General features: G+C 48.7%; 1 protein-coding gene across 5 annotated transcripts in view; it reads right to left on the bottom strand.

The window, feature by feature from the left end:
* Nucleotides 1–14689, bottom strand: part of DPP6 (dipeptidyl peptidase like 6) — a 573115-nt gene that overhangs the window by 28218 nt on the left and 530208 nt on the right. For all 5 annotated transcript variants that reach the window (XM_066385521.1, XM_066385524.1, XM_066385520.1 and 2 more), the window contains exons 14-16: nt 4940–5031; nt 3943–3990; nt 1785–1900 (exon numbers count right to left, since the gene is read on the bottom strand). In XM_066385521.1, coding sequence (XP_066241618.1) covers nt 1785–1900; nt 3943–3990; nt 4940–5031 — 256 coding nt within the window. The remainder of the gene's footprint in view (nt 1–1784; nt 1901–3942; nt 3991–4939; nt 5032–14689) is intronic.

Genomic DNA, 14689 nt, shown 5'->3' with positions numbered 1-14689 from the left:
TGGTTTTTATTTTCTTCATAGACTTATTATTATTATTATGACTCTTTTCTCTCTCATTTTTTTTTGTACAGTTCAAACTATTTGCCCTCACATTTCTTTCATCTGTAAAATGAGGTGACAGAGAAATGGTTTAGAGACTTACAAAGGGGGGTCCTGGGAGCCCCTGGAGAGTAGCTGTTTCCATAACGCCTGTCCCTCGTCCCTCTGAGCATCCTGTGGAAGAACAGGGCTCCCTGTGGCTGGAGGCGTGTGGGGTTTTAGAACGTCCCTCTGCCCTAATGGTCCATGTATTGAAAAATGTCTCCGGCACCCTCCAGCTAGAAGTAACGTTCTCTGAATTATTTAACAGTTGTCTTACTGCCTTCATTATCCTTCCTGCTTTCTTCCTGAGTTAGCAGCCTCTGGAATGTACCAGCTCAGCCAGCTAAAGTCCCAAACCCCATAGGACAGGCGCCACAGTGGCCTGGCCTGCTGTGATCCAGGGGCCCCTGTGCATGGATGACCCTGACTACACATTCAAAATGAACAAATTCAAAAAGTGTAAAATCTCCTGGGAAGGTCTTGGGGAATGGAAATATAAAAGTCTTACTTTTTGGGTGGTGGACACGGTAGCAATGCCTGCCTTGTTGTGAGTGCTCTGAGGACATGCCTGACCCACCATCCGGAAAAGGACGGGACGTACTATCTCCCGATAGCGACTGTGAGTGACAACCACTTCATACAGTAAGAACAGTAATCACAGAGTCCCTTACTCTATTTTAAGCTCTGGTGGTTATAGCTTGTTTCAATTTGACTTCAAGAGGGAGGAGATTGTTTTGATTAAGCTGCTGACATCTATGACCAAACGTCTCCAATGTTGGGAAGGAGCCCCTGAACTCACAATGGAACCCCCGTAGGGGCTGACGACCCAGCTTGGCTGCCCTGGTTGCCTCAGCCATGTTTGTTGTCTTTGTAAACGTGCATCATTTTTAGAAAGTTCCTTTTCTCTCTGAATTCTAGGATACATTGTCCATGAATTGGGTCATAGGAACATTTTCTTTTTTTCTTTTTATTATTAAATTGAGAAGCGGGGAGGCAGAGAGACAGAGTCCAGCATGCGCCCTGACTATGATCTACCCAGCAAGCCCACCAAGGGGTGATGTTCTACCCATCTGGGGCTGATACTCTGTTACTCAGCCACCAAGCTATTTCAGCACCTGAGGCAGAGGCCATGGAGCCATCCTCAGCGCCCAGAGCCAATGTGCCCAGATCATTCGAGCCATAGCTGTGAGATAGGAAGAGAGAGACAGAGAGAAGGGGGAGGGGTGGAGAAGCAGATGGGCGCTTCTCCTGTGTGCCCTGACTGGGGATCAAACCCGGGACTTCCATACGCTGGGCTGACGCTCTACCATTGAGCCAATTGGCCAGGGCAAGAACATTTTCTTTCTTTTCTCCTGTCTGAGACTTCTTTTATACAACCTCATTCCTTATATATGCTTAAGAAGTGGAGGCCCCACAGTATAGAAGATGCTAACCCCAAGTAGCTCGCAGGACAGTTTTTAAAGACGGAAAATGTCGACAGATTCTGGGATTCACTGACACAGCTCTGATACAATCATCTGTCAGCCTGACATGAGGTAGAAAGCCCATCCTGCCCCAGACCTGACCCTGTTCCCTCGGCTGGTGTCACGAGTCCGGCAGGACGCTTCCTTGTTCTAGAATAAACCCCTCCCTGCAGGGCGGGATGTTGCTGGAGGTCCTGGTTGGGGGTCTCAGACACAGTTGTGAAACGGCGCGGAACCCACCTTTGCACGTGAGCAGGAAAAAGTCTGCGTTGTGGCTGAAGGACGCGCTGAAGTAGGTGCAGTTGTCCACCAGGTCACAGGACAGGCACTGCCGGTTGAAGTCGTCTGTGTTGGCACTGGAGGGGCAGGGCGGGGGGATTGTGAACTCAGGAAGGAGCCAGCCGCCAGAGGTCAAGATCTCATTCCACCCCCCGCTGGCCGAGTTCTGTCCTACAAAGGTGTCCCAGCGTCCCTGCTCTCCCCATGGGTGGGATATTCGCCCCTGCTTTCCTGCTCCAGCCCCCCCGGGGCGCCGGTGGCTTTCACCTCCCTAGCCTGCGGGTCCCTCCACCTGTGGAGAGCTCAGCACCGTCCCTCTCTGCCACAGTGCACTCGGTCACCTGCCCTGTGACACTGGCTCTCCATCTAGTACTTTGTATCCACTCCCATCTGTCCAACTACATGGTTAGTTCTTTGTTTTTTGTTTTTGTATTTTTCTGAAGTAAGAAGCAGGGAGGCAGAGAGTCTGACTCCTGCATATGCCCGACCGGGATCCACCTGGCATGCCCACCAGGTGGCAATGCTCTGCCCATCTGGGGCGTTGCTCTGTTGCAACCAGAGCCATTCTAGCGCCTAAGGCAGAGGCCATGGAGCCATTCTCAGTGCCCGGGCCAACTTTGCTCCCATAGAGCCTTGGCTGCGGGAGGGGAAGAGAGAGACAAAGAGAAAGGAGAGGGGGAAGGGTGGAGAAGCAGATGGGCGCTTCTCCTGTGTGCCCTGGCCGGGAATCGAACCAGGACTTCCACACACCAGACTAATGCTCTACCGCTGAGCCAACTGGCCAGGACCATGATTAGCTTTGAGGACAGATGTTTTTCGCATCTTTTAACCCCTCGCAGGGACCTAACACTGGCACATGACAGGCGGGAACCCCAGCGACACCTCGTTCTGAGCTCTGCTGTTCCCAAAGCCAGGTATCCCTGCAGGGAAACAGCCATACCTTGGGGCATGCTGACCTGTGAGCTCATTGTCAAATGGGCCTAAAATGTGTTCTCGAGAATCTAAAAGACACCGAGGTATCTTTCAATATACCTGTGAGAAGTTACTTTGGGTGGGAAGGGTCTGCTCTAACTAAGCACAGGTTCTGACAGGAAACCCCTCTGGAGACTGAAGCCGTTTCACAGGACAGAGAAAACCCCCTTCTCGTGGCATAAGCTAGAGGGAAAGCTAGGTGGTCCCCCTCGACGGCCTTTGATTAATGTGGTGATGGGACTGATCTAAGTTATCCTGACACCCACACAGCAACGGATAGTCTACGGGGGCATAAGTCTGTCAACCCACGGAGTGGCCGGTTTCTCCCTGCCACAGGCAAGCCTCATACAGTCCCTTCCTCTCCCAATGGATAAAGACCAACGATGGGGGAGGGGACACAAGTCCACCTGGGGGAGGGGGAGGCCAGGCCTGGGCTCCACCAGGCCAGAACCCCCCCGCCTGAAGCCCTTAGGTCAAGGAATGATGCCCTTTTAAGTGGCCTCTGCCACAACTCCCTCATCCGGGAAGCCCCAAGCCCAGTAAGACACTGCCCCATGTCCACCTCTGTGAATCTCACTTCAGAACCAAAAGCTTTAAGCAGGACAATAACTGGGATTTATGCCGAAGAGAGACAGATCCTGGGAAAAACCTCATCTTTCTCCAGGACTCAGAGGTCACCCCACTCTGTCCTTGGCCTTCTTTGAGATGACCAAACTTGACCAGCGTCACACAGCAAGTCGGCCATGACGTGGAGCCGGTGGAGCAAGCCCCCTGCCCCAGAGGGTGGGCGTCTTTCCAAACCCGGCTTCCCCTCCGATAAAGCCCAGGTGAGAACACTCACTCCGGGTCCGTACTTGAGTAACGGTGAGAAGATAAACCTGTTAGAAGTCCTCCAGTTATCCCAGGAGAAAATAACGCAGCAGAGGGTGGGGTGGCGGGGGAGGGCACTCAGTGTCACAAAAGCGGAAATCTAAATAAAGCCTCCACTTTGGTGGCCTAAGCTGTGTCATTTCTCTCCGGGCTGTACGGCGCCACACCCTCCGGGGTCACTCTCTTTGCTGTCTACCCACACGGGTGTTGGACAGACGCCGGACGTCCACTCAAGCCAGGGAGCCCCGTGTCCGGGAGGAAGAAGGGTCCCACATACCTGTAGAGCTGCCGTCTCCGGGGCAGGTCCTCGGTGCTGAGGAAGTAGCTGCAGAGACAGGCAGATGCGCGGGGGTTACGGAGCTGCAGGCAGGTGTGTGCCTCTCAGCCCAGGGACCTGCCCCATGCAGACACCTCGCAGGACTCCCTCTCCTCCCCCATTCCCTGGCTATGGCGAGCACCACTCCTGCTTGCATCCAGCTACCGTTCGGCCGGGGTTGAGCCTCTGCTGGCCCCGGGGTCCCCACACCTGCCCACAGGGCTCTCCTTGGTAGGGGTGAGGACCCTCAGGGCTCAGAGATGGGAGTTTCTTTACAGAATATTATTTCCTGGAGGGCAAGGGGCCTGAACAGAGCTCCTGGGCGGACAGCTCTCATTGGCTGCTTTTCACCTAGGGCCTCAAATAAGGGCACCAGCACCTGGGCCTGGACCTGCATCGCCTGAGATGAATCCCGGCTCCGCCTGCTACCGACCAGCCAGCTGAGGCGAATCACTTCCTTCTGTCTTAGCGTCACCCATCCATCCATCCATCCATCCATCCCTCCATTTATCATTTATTCAGTGAGAAGTGGAGAGGCAGAGAGACAGACCCCCGCATGTGCCCTGACTGGGATCCCCCACCTGCATGCCCACCGGGGGGTGATGCTCTGCCCATCTGGGGCCCTTGCTCCATTGCAACTGGAGCCATTTTTTAGCCAACTGGCCTGGGCCTTAGCTTACTTTATTTTTGAAACAAGGAAGGCTATAAGCCACTTAGCACCAAGCCCGAACTCACAGAGACCCCATCACTGCCTCTCCCAACCTGGGAGTAGGGGCTGCAGGATGGGGGATCTATGCAGGTTTCCGATCTTGGGGCTCTAAACAGGAGGGGAAGGGCCGCTGGGCCGTGCTCTGTGTCCAAGGGCTCTGACTCATCTGAGAAACAGTGAGTATGTCGCAGCGCAGCAGGGAGGCCCCCGTCCCAGCCCCCAATTGCGGGGCTCCCTGCACACACTCACATCTTATTCCGCTTCTCGTCGTAGGACAGGATCTTGGTGACGTCCCAGTCCCCGGAGGTGATGGTCTGTATGTTGTCATTGCTGCTGTTGGGCTGTAACACATGGGCTGTGAGGGGCGAGAGCAAGGGAACCCTGGCCGGGCTGTGCTCCTTAAGGCCGAAGCCCCTAGGTACCGGGAATGTGGGGGTGCTGTCCACCCTGCCTGCTGAGTCTCTCCCAGGGTGGGCTGACCACCCGGCCCACAGACCTCCCTGCACTAAATGTCAATGTAGTCCTTGTCCCTGGTGCTTATCAGCTAGTGCCACCATCACCATGACTCCCATCATTGTAACTCCCATTGTTATGGCTCCCACCAGCATCGCCATGGCTCCCATCGCCATGACTCCTACTACCATCACCATAGCTCCCATCGCCATCGCCACGGCTCCCATCAGCAATTGACTCCCACCACCATCGCCACGGCTCCCATCGCCATGACTCCTACTACCATCACCATAGCTCCCATTGCCATCACCATGGCTCCCATCGCCATGACTCCTACTACCATCACCATAGCTCCCATTGCCATCGCCACGGCTCCCATCGCCATTGACTCCCACCGCCATCGCCACGGCTCCCATCGCCATGACTCCTACTACCATCACCACAGCTCCCATTGCCATCACCACGGCTCCCATCGCCATGACTCCTACTACCATCACCATAGCTCCCATTGCCATCACCACGGCTCCCATTGCCATTGACTCCCACCGCTATCACCACGGCTCCCATCGCCATGACTCCTACTACCATCACCATAGCTCCCATCACCATCACCACGGCTCCCATCGCCATTGACTCCCACCGCCATCACCACGGCTCCCATCGCCATTGACTCCCACGGCCATCACCACGGCTCCCATCGCCATGACTCCTACTACCATCACCATAGCTCCCATCGCCATCACCACGGCTCCCATCGCCATTGACTCCCACCGCCATCACCACGGCTCCCATCGCCATGACTCCTACTACCATCACCATAGCTCCCATCGCCATCACCACGGCTCCCATCGCCATTGACTCCCACCGCCATCACCACGGCTCCCATCGCCATTGACTCCCACCGCCATCACCACGGCTCCCATCGCCATTGACTCCCACCGCCATCACCACGGCTCCCATCGCCATGACTCCTACCACCATCACCATGGCTCCCATTGCCATCACCACAGCTCCCATCGCCATTGACTCCCACCGCCATCACCACGGCTCCCATCGCCATTGACTCCCACCGCCATCGCCACGGCTCCCATCGCCATTGACTCCCACCGCCATCGCCACGGCTCCCATCGCCATTGACTCCCACCGCCATCGCCACGGCTCCCATCGCCATTGACTCCCACCGCCATCGCCACGGCTACCATCGCCATTGACTCCCACCGCCATCGCCACGGCTCCCATCGCCATTGACTCCCACCGCCATCGCCACGGCTCCCATCGCCATTGACTCCCACCGCCATCGCCACGGCTCCCATCGCCATTGACTCCCACCGTCATCGCCACGGCTCCCATCGCCATTGACTCCCACCGCCATCGCCACGGCTCCCATCGCCATTGACTCCCACCGCCATCGCCACGGCTCCCATCGCCATGACTCCTACTACCATCACCACAGCTCCCATTGCCATCGCCACGGCTCCCATCGCCATGACTCCTACTACCATCACCATAGCTCCCATCGCCATCACCACGGCTCCCATCGCCATTGACTCCCACCGCTATCACCACGGCTCCCATCGCCATGACTCCTACTACCATCACCATAGCTCCCATCACCATCACCACGGCTCCCATCGCCATTGACTCCCACCGCCATCACCACGGCTCCCATCGCCATTGACTCCCACGGCCATCACCACGGCTCCCATCGCCATGACTCCTACTACCATCACCATAGCTCCCATCGCCATCACCACGGCTCCCATCGCCATTGACTCCCACCGCCATCACCACGGCTCCCATCGCCATGACTCCTACTACCATCACCATAGCTCCCATCGCCATCACCACGGCTCCCATCGCCATTGACTCCCACCGCCATCACCACGGCTCCCATCGCCATTGACTCCCACCGCCATCACCACGGCTCCCATCGCCATTGACTCCCACCGCCATCACCACGGCTCCCATCGCCATGACTCCTACCACCATCACCATAGCTCCCATTGCCATCACCACAGCTCCCATCGCCATTGACTCCCACCGCCATCACCACGGCTCCCATCGCCATTGACTCCCACCGCCATCGCCACGGCTCCCATCGCCATTGACTCCCACCGCCATCGCCACGGCTCCCATCGCCATTGACTCCCACCGCCATCGCCACGGCTCCCATCGCCATTGACTCCCACCGCCATCGCCACGGCTCCCATCGCCATTGACTCCCACCGCCATCGCCACGGCTCCCATCGCCATTGACTCCCACCGCCATCGCCACGGCTCCCATCGCCATTGACTCCCACCGCCATCGCCACGGCTCCCATCGCCATTGACTCCCACCGTCATCGCCACGGCTCCCATCGCCATTGACTCCCACCGCCATTGCCACGGCTCCCATCGCCATTGACTCCCACCGCCATCGCCACGGCTCCCATCGCCATTGACTCCCACCGTCATCGCCATGGCTGCCATCGCTATGTACACATCCCAGGAGAAGAATCAAACTTCTTGTGCTGCTGATACTGTTTCTTTAAAACCCAGAGAAAGTCAGAGTAATGGCGGGGTAGGAAGCGATACCGATAAATCTCCCCCAAAACTCAACAAGATCTTCAACCAGAAACAGAAAAACCTATACTTGGAGCTTCCAGATGCTTCGCAATACACCCAAAGGTATGGTTGAGTGAAAAATTGGCTAAATATATAACCAAACCCCGAAGGAAATAGGGAGTAAGAAATGCTCTGCCTTCCTCACTAACGTAAACAGGGCGGCTTTCTCTGGTAACTGTGAATATAGAAACTGAGGCGGGCAAAGGGGGTGAATACATCCAGGCCGCGACACAAACGGCCGAACCAGGCTGTGGCACGGAGATCCAAGCCGAGGAAAAACTGATCCTGTGGCAACCCGGGCAATACAAGCTAACACTCACGCCAAACCCAAACAAAGAAAGACAAGCGGTGCGGCCATTTTACCCGGTCTCCTGGTTGGTGCGCAGTTAGTGGGCGAGAGATTTCTTCCTAGGCTCCGAGAGTGGGTGCCCGTGTTGCCCCACGGAGAGGCAGGGTCAGAGGCCTTTCTGTGGGCCGAGGGCAGAGTCTCTGGGCAGCCCCAGCGCCCTGGGAAAGCCACGCACGGGAGGGAGTGAGAACTAATTCCAACGGTGGAGATTTTCCGTGCTGCTGGGTGTTTCACTCAGAGGGAAACGCGGCCGGCCTCATATCCTGGTTTGCGCGCGCAGATAAGGAGTGAGCGATTCCTCCGAGTGCCTCGGCAGTGCGCGCCCGTGTTATCGCACAGAGGGGCAGAGTCAGGGGCCTTTGTGTGGGCCAAAGCGGAATCTCGGGCCGCCCCAGCGCCTTGCAGGAGCCGCGCACGGGGACGGAGCGAGACTCAATTCCAACGCTGCAACTTTTCCCTGCGGTTGGGGGTTTCACTCAGAGCGTGAGACTGCTGGCCGGATATCCTGGTCTGCGCACGCAGCCAGTGAGTGAGAGTTTCCTCCAAGCGCCCTGGAAGTGGGCGCCTGCTTGTGTTACCGGACAGAGTGGCAGAGCCAGAGGTCTTTGAGTGGGCGGAAAGCCCGCCTGATTATGCTAGCAGCTCTGACTGACTGGGCCTTACCCAGAGCCCTGTGCTGAGTGGAAATAGAGTGGGGAGTTGCCAGCTCTTTGAGCCTCTTACTATCCAGGCAGAGGCAGCAGCAACCCCATAGCTGGATTATCAGGCTACTAATTGAGGAAGGAAAGACTAGGAGAAAGGCTCCAGGAACACGGACTCTCTCACTGTCGGAGCCTATAAATGCTAATGAGCTTCGACTGCCAACGAGACTAAAGCACAATACATGACATTGCCATAGAGACTTATCAACTGCAAACCTCTACCTGAGCGTGCCAAAGGGGCAAAACCCGGGGTACAGAGTCACCGACCAGGAAGAGGGAGAGAAAAGAAAAAGCAAGAAGATAACCTCTCAAAATCAAGAATAATCTGCAGACTTTATAACCTATCCCATTTTATTATATTTGTTCGTTTCTCTTATCTTCATTCTTGATACTTTTTTTTCCTCTTCCAATTTGGCCGATTAACTCTCTACCAGTCTTACTCTCTCCTCTCCTTGAACTACACTACCCATAAGTGTTACATCTCCCATTATCTTTTCTCTTCTCTTCCTTTCTCTCTATGAGGGTTGCACTCCAAAACCCTTAACTCTCTCTCTCTCTCTCCTTTCTTTTTTCTTCTTTTAGTGGTTCCCTCTTTTTTTCTCTCTCTCTCTTTCTTTTCTCCCTCTATATTAGTTTCTTCCTTTCTCCTTTACATCTTCTCTCATTCAAACCTCAATAACAAACAAATTATCTTATCTGGGACTCAAACTTATGTTTGTGGCATTTTGGGGGGTTTTTACTTCACCTTTTTAACTCATTAGCAGTGCTCCCATCCCTGGCTCTCCATATTATCTAGTTCTTGTTCCACTAAATACAATAGTAATTTTTTAATTTGTCCCCCCATTTTTCCGTTTTCCTCTTAATCCTCTCATCATAACTCTTAGGCAACCAACACCTAAAAGCAAATCATTTTATTCTTGACCCAAATTTTTTCCTTATTTGCTTTTTGTGGGTCCATACGCTCTTTTTTTTTTCTTTTTTTTTTTTTGCCCCTTTATTACTTTTCCCCAATTCAGGCCCTCCATCACAGGCATTCTTTGTTATAATTCACAGTCCACCACAAGATTTTCTCAAGAAAGAGGGGAGAGGAGAGGAGAGGAAAAAAGGAGGGGGGGAATAATTTCCTTTTTTTTTTTTTAAATTTTTATTTTATTTTATTTTTCTTTATTTCATTATTATTTTTTTTTAAAAAAACAACTCTTTTCGATTTTTTATTATTTTTATTATTTTTTAAAACTTTTTATTCTTTTTTAAATCTCATTAATACTATCAACAAAACCACCCTCAGATGCCATTAAGGAAGAGAAAATCGAATATCATGGATACAAAAGAAAGAGAGGTAACACAGCTAGATGAGGAAAAATCTATGGAGAAAAAATTTAATATATTGGAAACCTTGGAGCTAAATGACAGAGAATTCAAGATAGAAATCCTAAAAATCCTCCGAGATATACAAGAAAACAGAGAAAGGCAATTTAGGGAGCTCAGAAAACAACTCAATGAACACAAAGAATATATGTCCAAGGAAATTGAAACTATAAAAACAAATCAAACAGAGATGAAAAACTCAATTCATGAGCTGAAAAACGAAGTAACAAGCTTAGCTAATAGAACAGGTCAGATAGAAGAGAGGATTAGTGAAATAGAAGACAAGCAACTTGAGGCACAACAGAGAGAAGAAGAAAGAGACTCAAAAATTAAAAAAAAATGAGATAGCCCTACAAGAATTATCTGACTCCATCAAAAAGAATAACATAAGAATAATAGGTATATCAGAGGGAGAAGAGAGAGAAAATGGAATGGAGAACATACTCAAACAAATAATAGATGAGAACTTCCCAAGCCTGTGGAAAGAACTAAAGCCTCAAGTTCAAGAAGCAAACAGAACTCCAAGTTTTCTTAACCCCAACAAACCTACTCCAAGGCATATCATAATGAAATTGACACAAACCAACAGCAAAGAAAAAATTCTCAAGGCAGCCAGGGAAAAGAAGAATACAACATATAAAGGAAGGCCCATTAGATTATCATCAGATTTCTCAGCAGAAACTCTACAAGCTAGAAGAGAGTGGACCCCAATATTTAAAGTCCTGAAAGAGAGGAACTTTCAGCCACGAATACTATACCCATCAAAGCTATCCTTCAAATATGAAGGAGAAATAAAAACATTCACAGATACAGAAAAGATGAGGGAATTTATCATCAGAAAACCCCCACTCCAGGAATTACTAAAGGGGGTTCTCCAATCAGATACAAAGAACAAAAAAAAACAGAGCCACAAGTAAAAGCTCCAAGAAGAACACAATAAAACCAAATTTAAACTGTGACAACAACAAAAAGAAAGAGGGGGAGAAGATGGAGATTAACAGTAGCAAAGGACGATGGAGTGCAAAAGTACTCACAAAATAGTTCGCTACAATAAACAGGGTAGGGACCCTTTTCATTACTCAAAGGTAACCACCATTGAAAAAACCACCACAGAAGCACATGAGATAAAAAGATAGCAACAGAGGAAAGATGTATGGAATACAACCAAATAAAAACAAAAGATAGAAAAACAAAAGAGAAGGATCAAACAAGACACAAAACTAACAGAAAGCAAGATATAAAATGGCAATAGGGAACTCACAAGTATCAATAATTACAATAAATGTAAACGGATTAAACTCACCAATAAAAAGGCACAGAGTAGCAGAATGGATTAAAAAAGAAAATCCAACTGTATGCTGCCTACAGGAAACTCATCTAAGTAACAAGGATAAAAACAAATTCAAAGTGAAAGGCTGGAAAACAATACTCCAAGCAAATAACATCCAAAAAAAAGCAGGTGTAGCAATACCCATATCGGATAATGCTGACTACAAGACAGGAAAAGTACTCAGAGACAAAAATGGCCATTTCATAATGGCTAAGGGGACACTGAATCAAGAAGACATAACAATTCTTAATATATATGCACCAAACCAAGGAGCACCAAAATATATAAGACAGCTACTTATTGATCTTAAAACAAAAACTGACAAAAATACAATCATACTTGGAGACCTCAATACACCGCTGACGGCTCTAGATCGGTCATCCAAACAGAGAATCAACAAAGACATAGTAGCCTTAAACAAAACACTAGAGCACCTGGATATGATAGACATCTACAGGACATTTCATCCCAAAGTGACTGAGTATACATTTTTCTCCACTGTACATGGATCATTCTCAAGAATTGACCATATGTTGGGCCACAAAAACAACATCAGCAAATTCAGAAAAATTGAAGTTGTACCAAGCATATTTTCTGATCATAAAGCCTTGAAACTAGAATTCAACTGCAAAAAAGAGGAAAAAAATCCCACAAAAATGTGGAAACTAAACAACATACTTTTAAAAAATGAATGGGTCAAAGAAGAAATAAGTGCAGAGATCAAAAGATATATACAGACTAATGAAAATGACAATACGACATATCAGAATCTATGGGATGCAGCAAAAGCAGTGATAAGAGGGAAGTTCATATCACTTCAGGCATATATGAACAAACAAGAGAGAGCCCAAGTGAACCACTTAACTTCACACCTTAAGGAACTAGAAAAAGAAGAACAAAGACAACCCAAAACCAGCCGAAGAAAGGAGATAATAAAAATTAGAGCAGAAATAAATGAATTAGAGAACAGAAAAACTATAGAAAAAATTAATAGAACAAGGAGCTGGTTCTTTGAAAAGATCAACAAAATTGACAAACCCTTGGCAAGACTTACCAAGGAAAAAAGAGAAAGAACTCATATAAACAAAATCCAAAATGAAAGAGGAGAAATCACCACGGACACTGTAGATATACAAAGAATTATTGTAGAATACTATGAAAAACTTTATGCCACTAAATTCAACAACCTAGAAGAAATGGATAAATTCCTAGAACAATACAACCTTCCTAGACTGAGTCAAGAAGAAGCAGAAAGCCTAAACAGACCTATCAGTAGAGAAGAAATAGAAAAAACCATTAAAAACCTCCCTAAAAATAAAAGTCCAGGCCCTGACGGCTATACCAGCGAATTTTATCAAACATTCAAAGAAGACTTGGTTCCTATTCTACTCAAAGTCTTCCAAAAAATTGAAGAAGAAGCAATACTTCCAAACACATTTTATGAGGCCAACATAACCCTCATACCAAAACCAGGCAAGGATGGCACAAAAAAAGAAAACTACAGACCAATATCTCTAATGAATACAGATGCTAAAATACTAAACAAAATACTAGCAAATCGAATACAACAACATATTAAAAAAATAATACATCATGATCAAGTGGGATTCATCCCAGAATCTCAAGGATGGTTCAACATACGTAAAACGGTTAATGTAATACACCATATCAACAAAACAAAGAACAAAAACCACATGATCTTATCAATAGACGCAGAAAAGGCTTTTGATAAAATACAACACAATTTTATGTTTAAGACTCTCAACAAAATGGGTATAGAAGGAAAATATCTCAACATGATAAAGGCCATATATGATAAACCATCAGCTAACATCATATTAAATGGCACTAAACTGAAGGCTTTCCCCCTTAAATCAGGAACAAGACAGGGTTGTCCACTCTCTCCACTCTTATTTAATGTGGTACTAGAGGTTCTAGCCAGAGCAATCAGACAAGACAAAGAAATAAAAGGAATCCATATCGGAAAAGAAGAAGTAAAGGTATCACTTTTTGCAGATGATATGATCCTATACATCGAAAACCCCAAAGAATCCACAAAAAGACTACTAGAAACAATAAGCCAATACAGTAAGGTCGCAGGATACAAAATTAACATACAGAAGTCAATAGCCTTTCTATATGCCAACAATGAAACAACTGAGAACGAACTCAAAAGAATAATCCCCTTCACGATTGCAACAAAAAAAAATAAAATACTTAGGAATAAACATAACAAAGAATGTAAAGGACTTATATAATGAAAACTATAAACCATTGTTAAGGGAAATCGAAAAAGATATAATGAGATGGAAGAATATACCTTGTTCTTGGCTAGGAAGAATAAATATAATCAAGATGGCTATATTACCCAAAGCAATATACAAATTTAATGCAATTCCCATCAAACTTCCAATGACATTTTTTAAAGAAATAGAGCAAAAAATCATCAGATTTATATGGAACTATAAAAAACCCCGAATAGCCAAAGCAATCCTAAAGAAAAAGAATGAAGCTGGGGGCATTTCAATACCTGACTTCAAACTCTATTATAGGGCCACGACAATCAAAACAGCATGGTGGCCCTGGCCGGTTGGCTCAGCGGTAGAGCGTCGGCCTAGCGTGCGGAGGACCCGGGTTCGATTCCCGGCCAGGGCACACAGGAGAAGCGCCCATTTGCTTCTCCACCCCTCCGCCGCGCTTTCCTCTCTGTCTCTCTCTTCCCCTCCCGCAGCCAAGGCTCCATTGGAGCAAAGATGGCCCGGGCCCTGGGGATGGCTCCTTGGCCTCTGCCTCAGGCGCTAGAGTGGCTCTGGTCGCAATATGGCGACGCCCAGGATGGGCAGAGCATCGCCCCCTGGTGGGCAGAGCATCGCCCCTGGTGGGCGTGCCGGGTGGATCCCGGTCGGGCGCATGCGGGAGTCTGTCTGACTGTCTCTCCCCGTTTCCAGCTTCAGAAATGAAAAAAAAAAAAAAAAAAAAAGAAAAAAAAAAAAAAACAGCATGGTATTGGCAGAAAAATAGACACTCAGACCAATGGAACAGAATAGAAAGTCCAGAAATAAAACCACATATATATAGTCAAATAATTTTTGATAAAGGGGCCAACAACACACAATGGAGAAAAGAAAGCCTCTTCAATAAATGGTGCTGGGAAAACTGGAAAGCCACATGCAAAAGAATGAAACTGGACTACA

This window comes from Saccopteryx leptura, chromosome 5, assembly GCF_036850995.1.
Source record: "Saccopteryx leptura isolate mSacLep1 chromosome 5, mSacLep1_pri_phased_curated, whole genome shotgun sequence".
NCBI lineage: Eukaryota > Metazoa > Chordata > Mammalia > Chiroptera > Emballonuridae > Saccopteryx > Saccopteryx leptura.
Note: the sequence above shows the minus strand (reverse complement) of the source record. Positions and strands in the feature narration are given on the sequence as shown.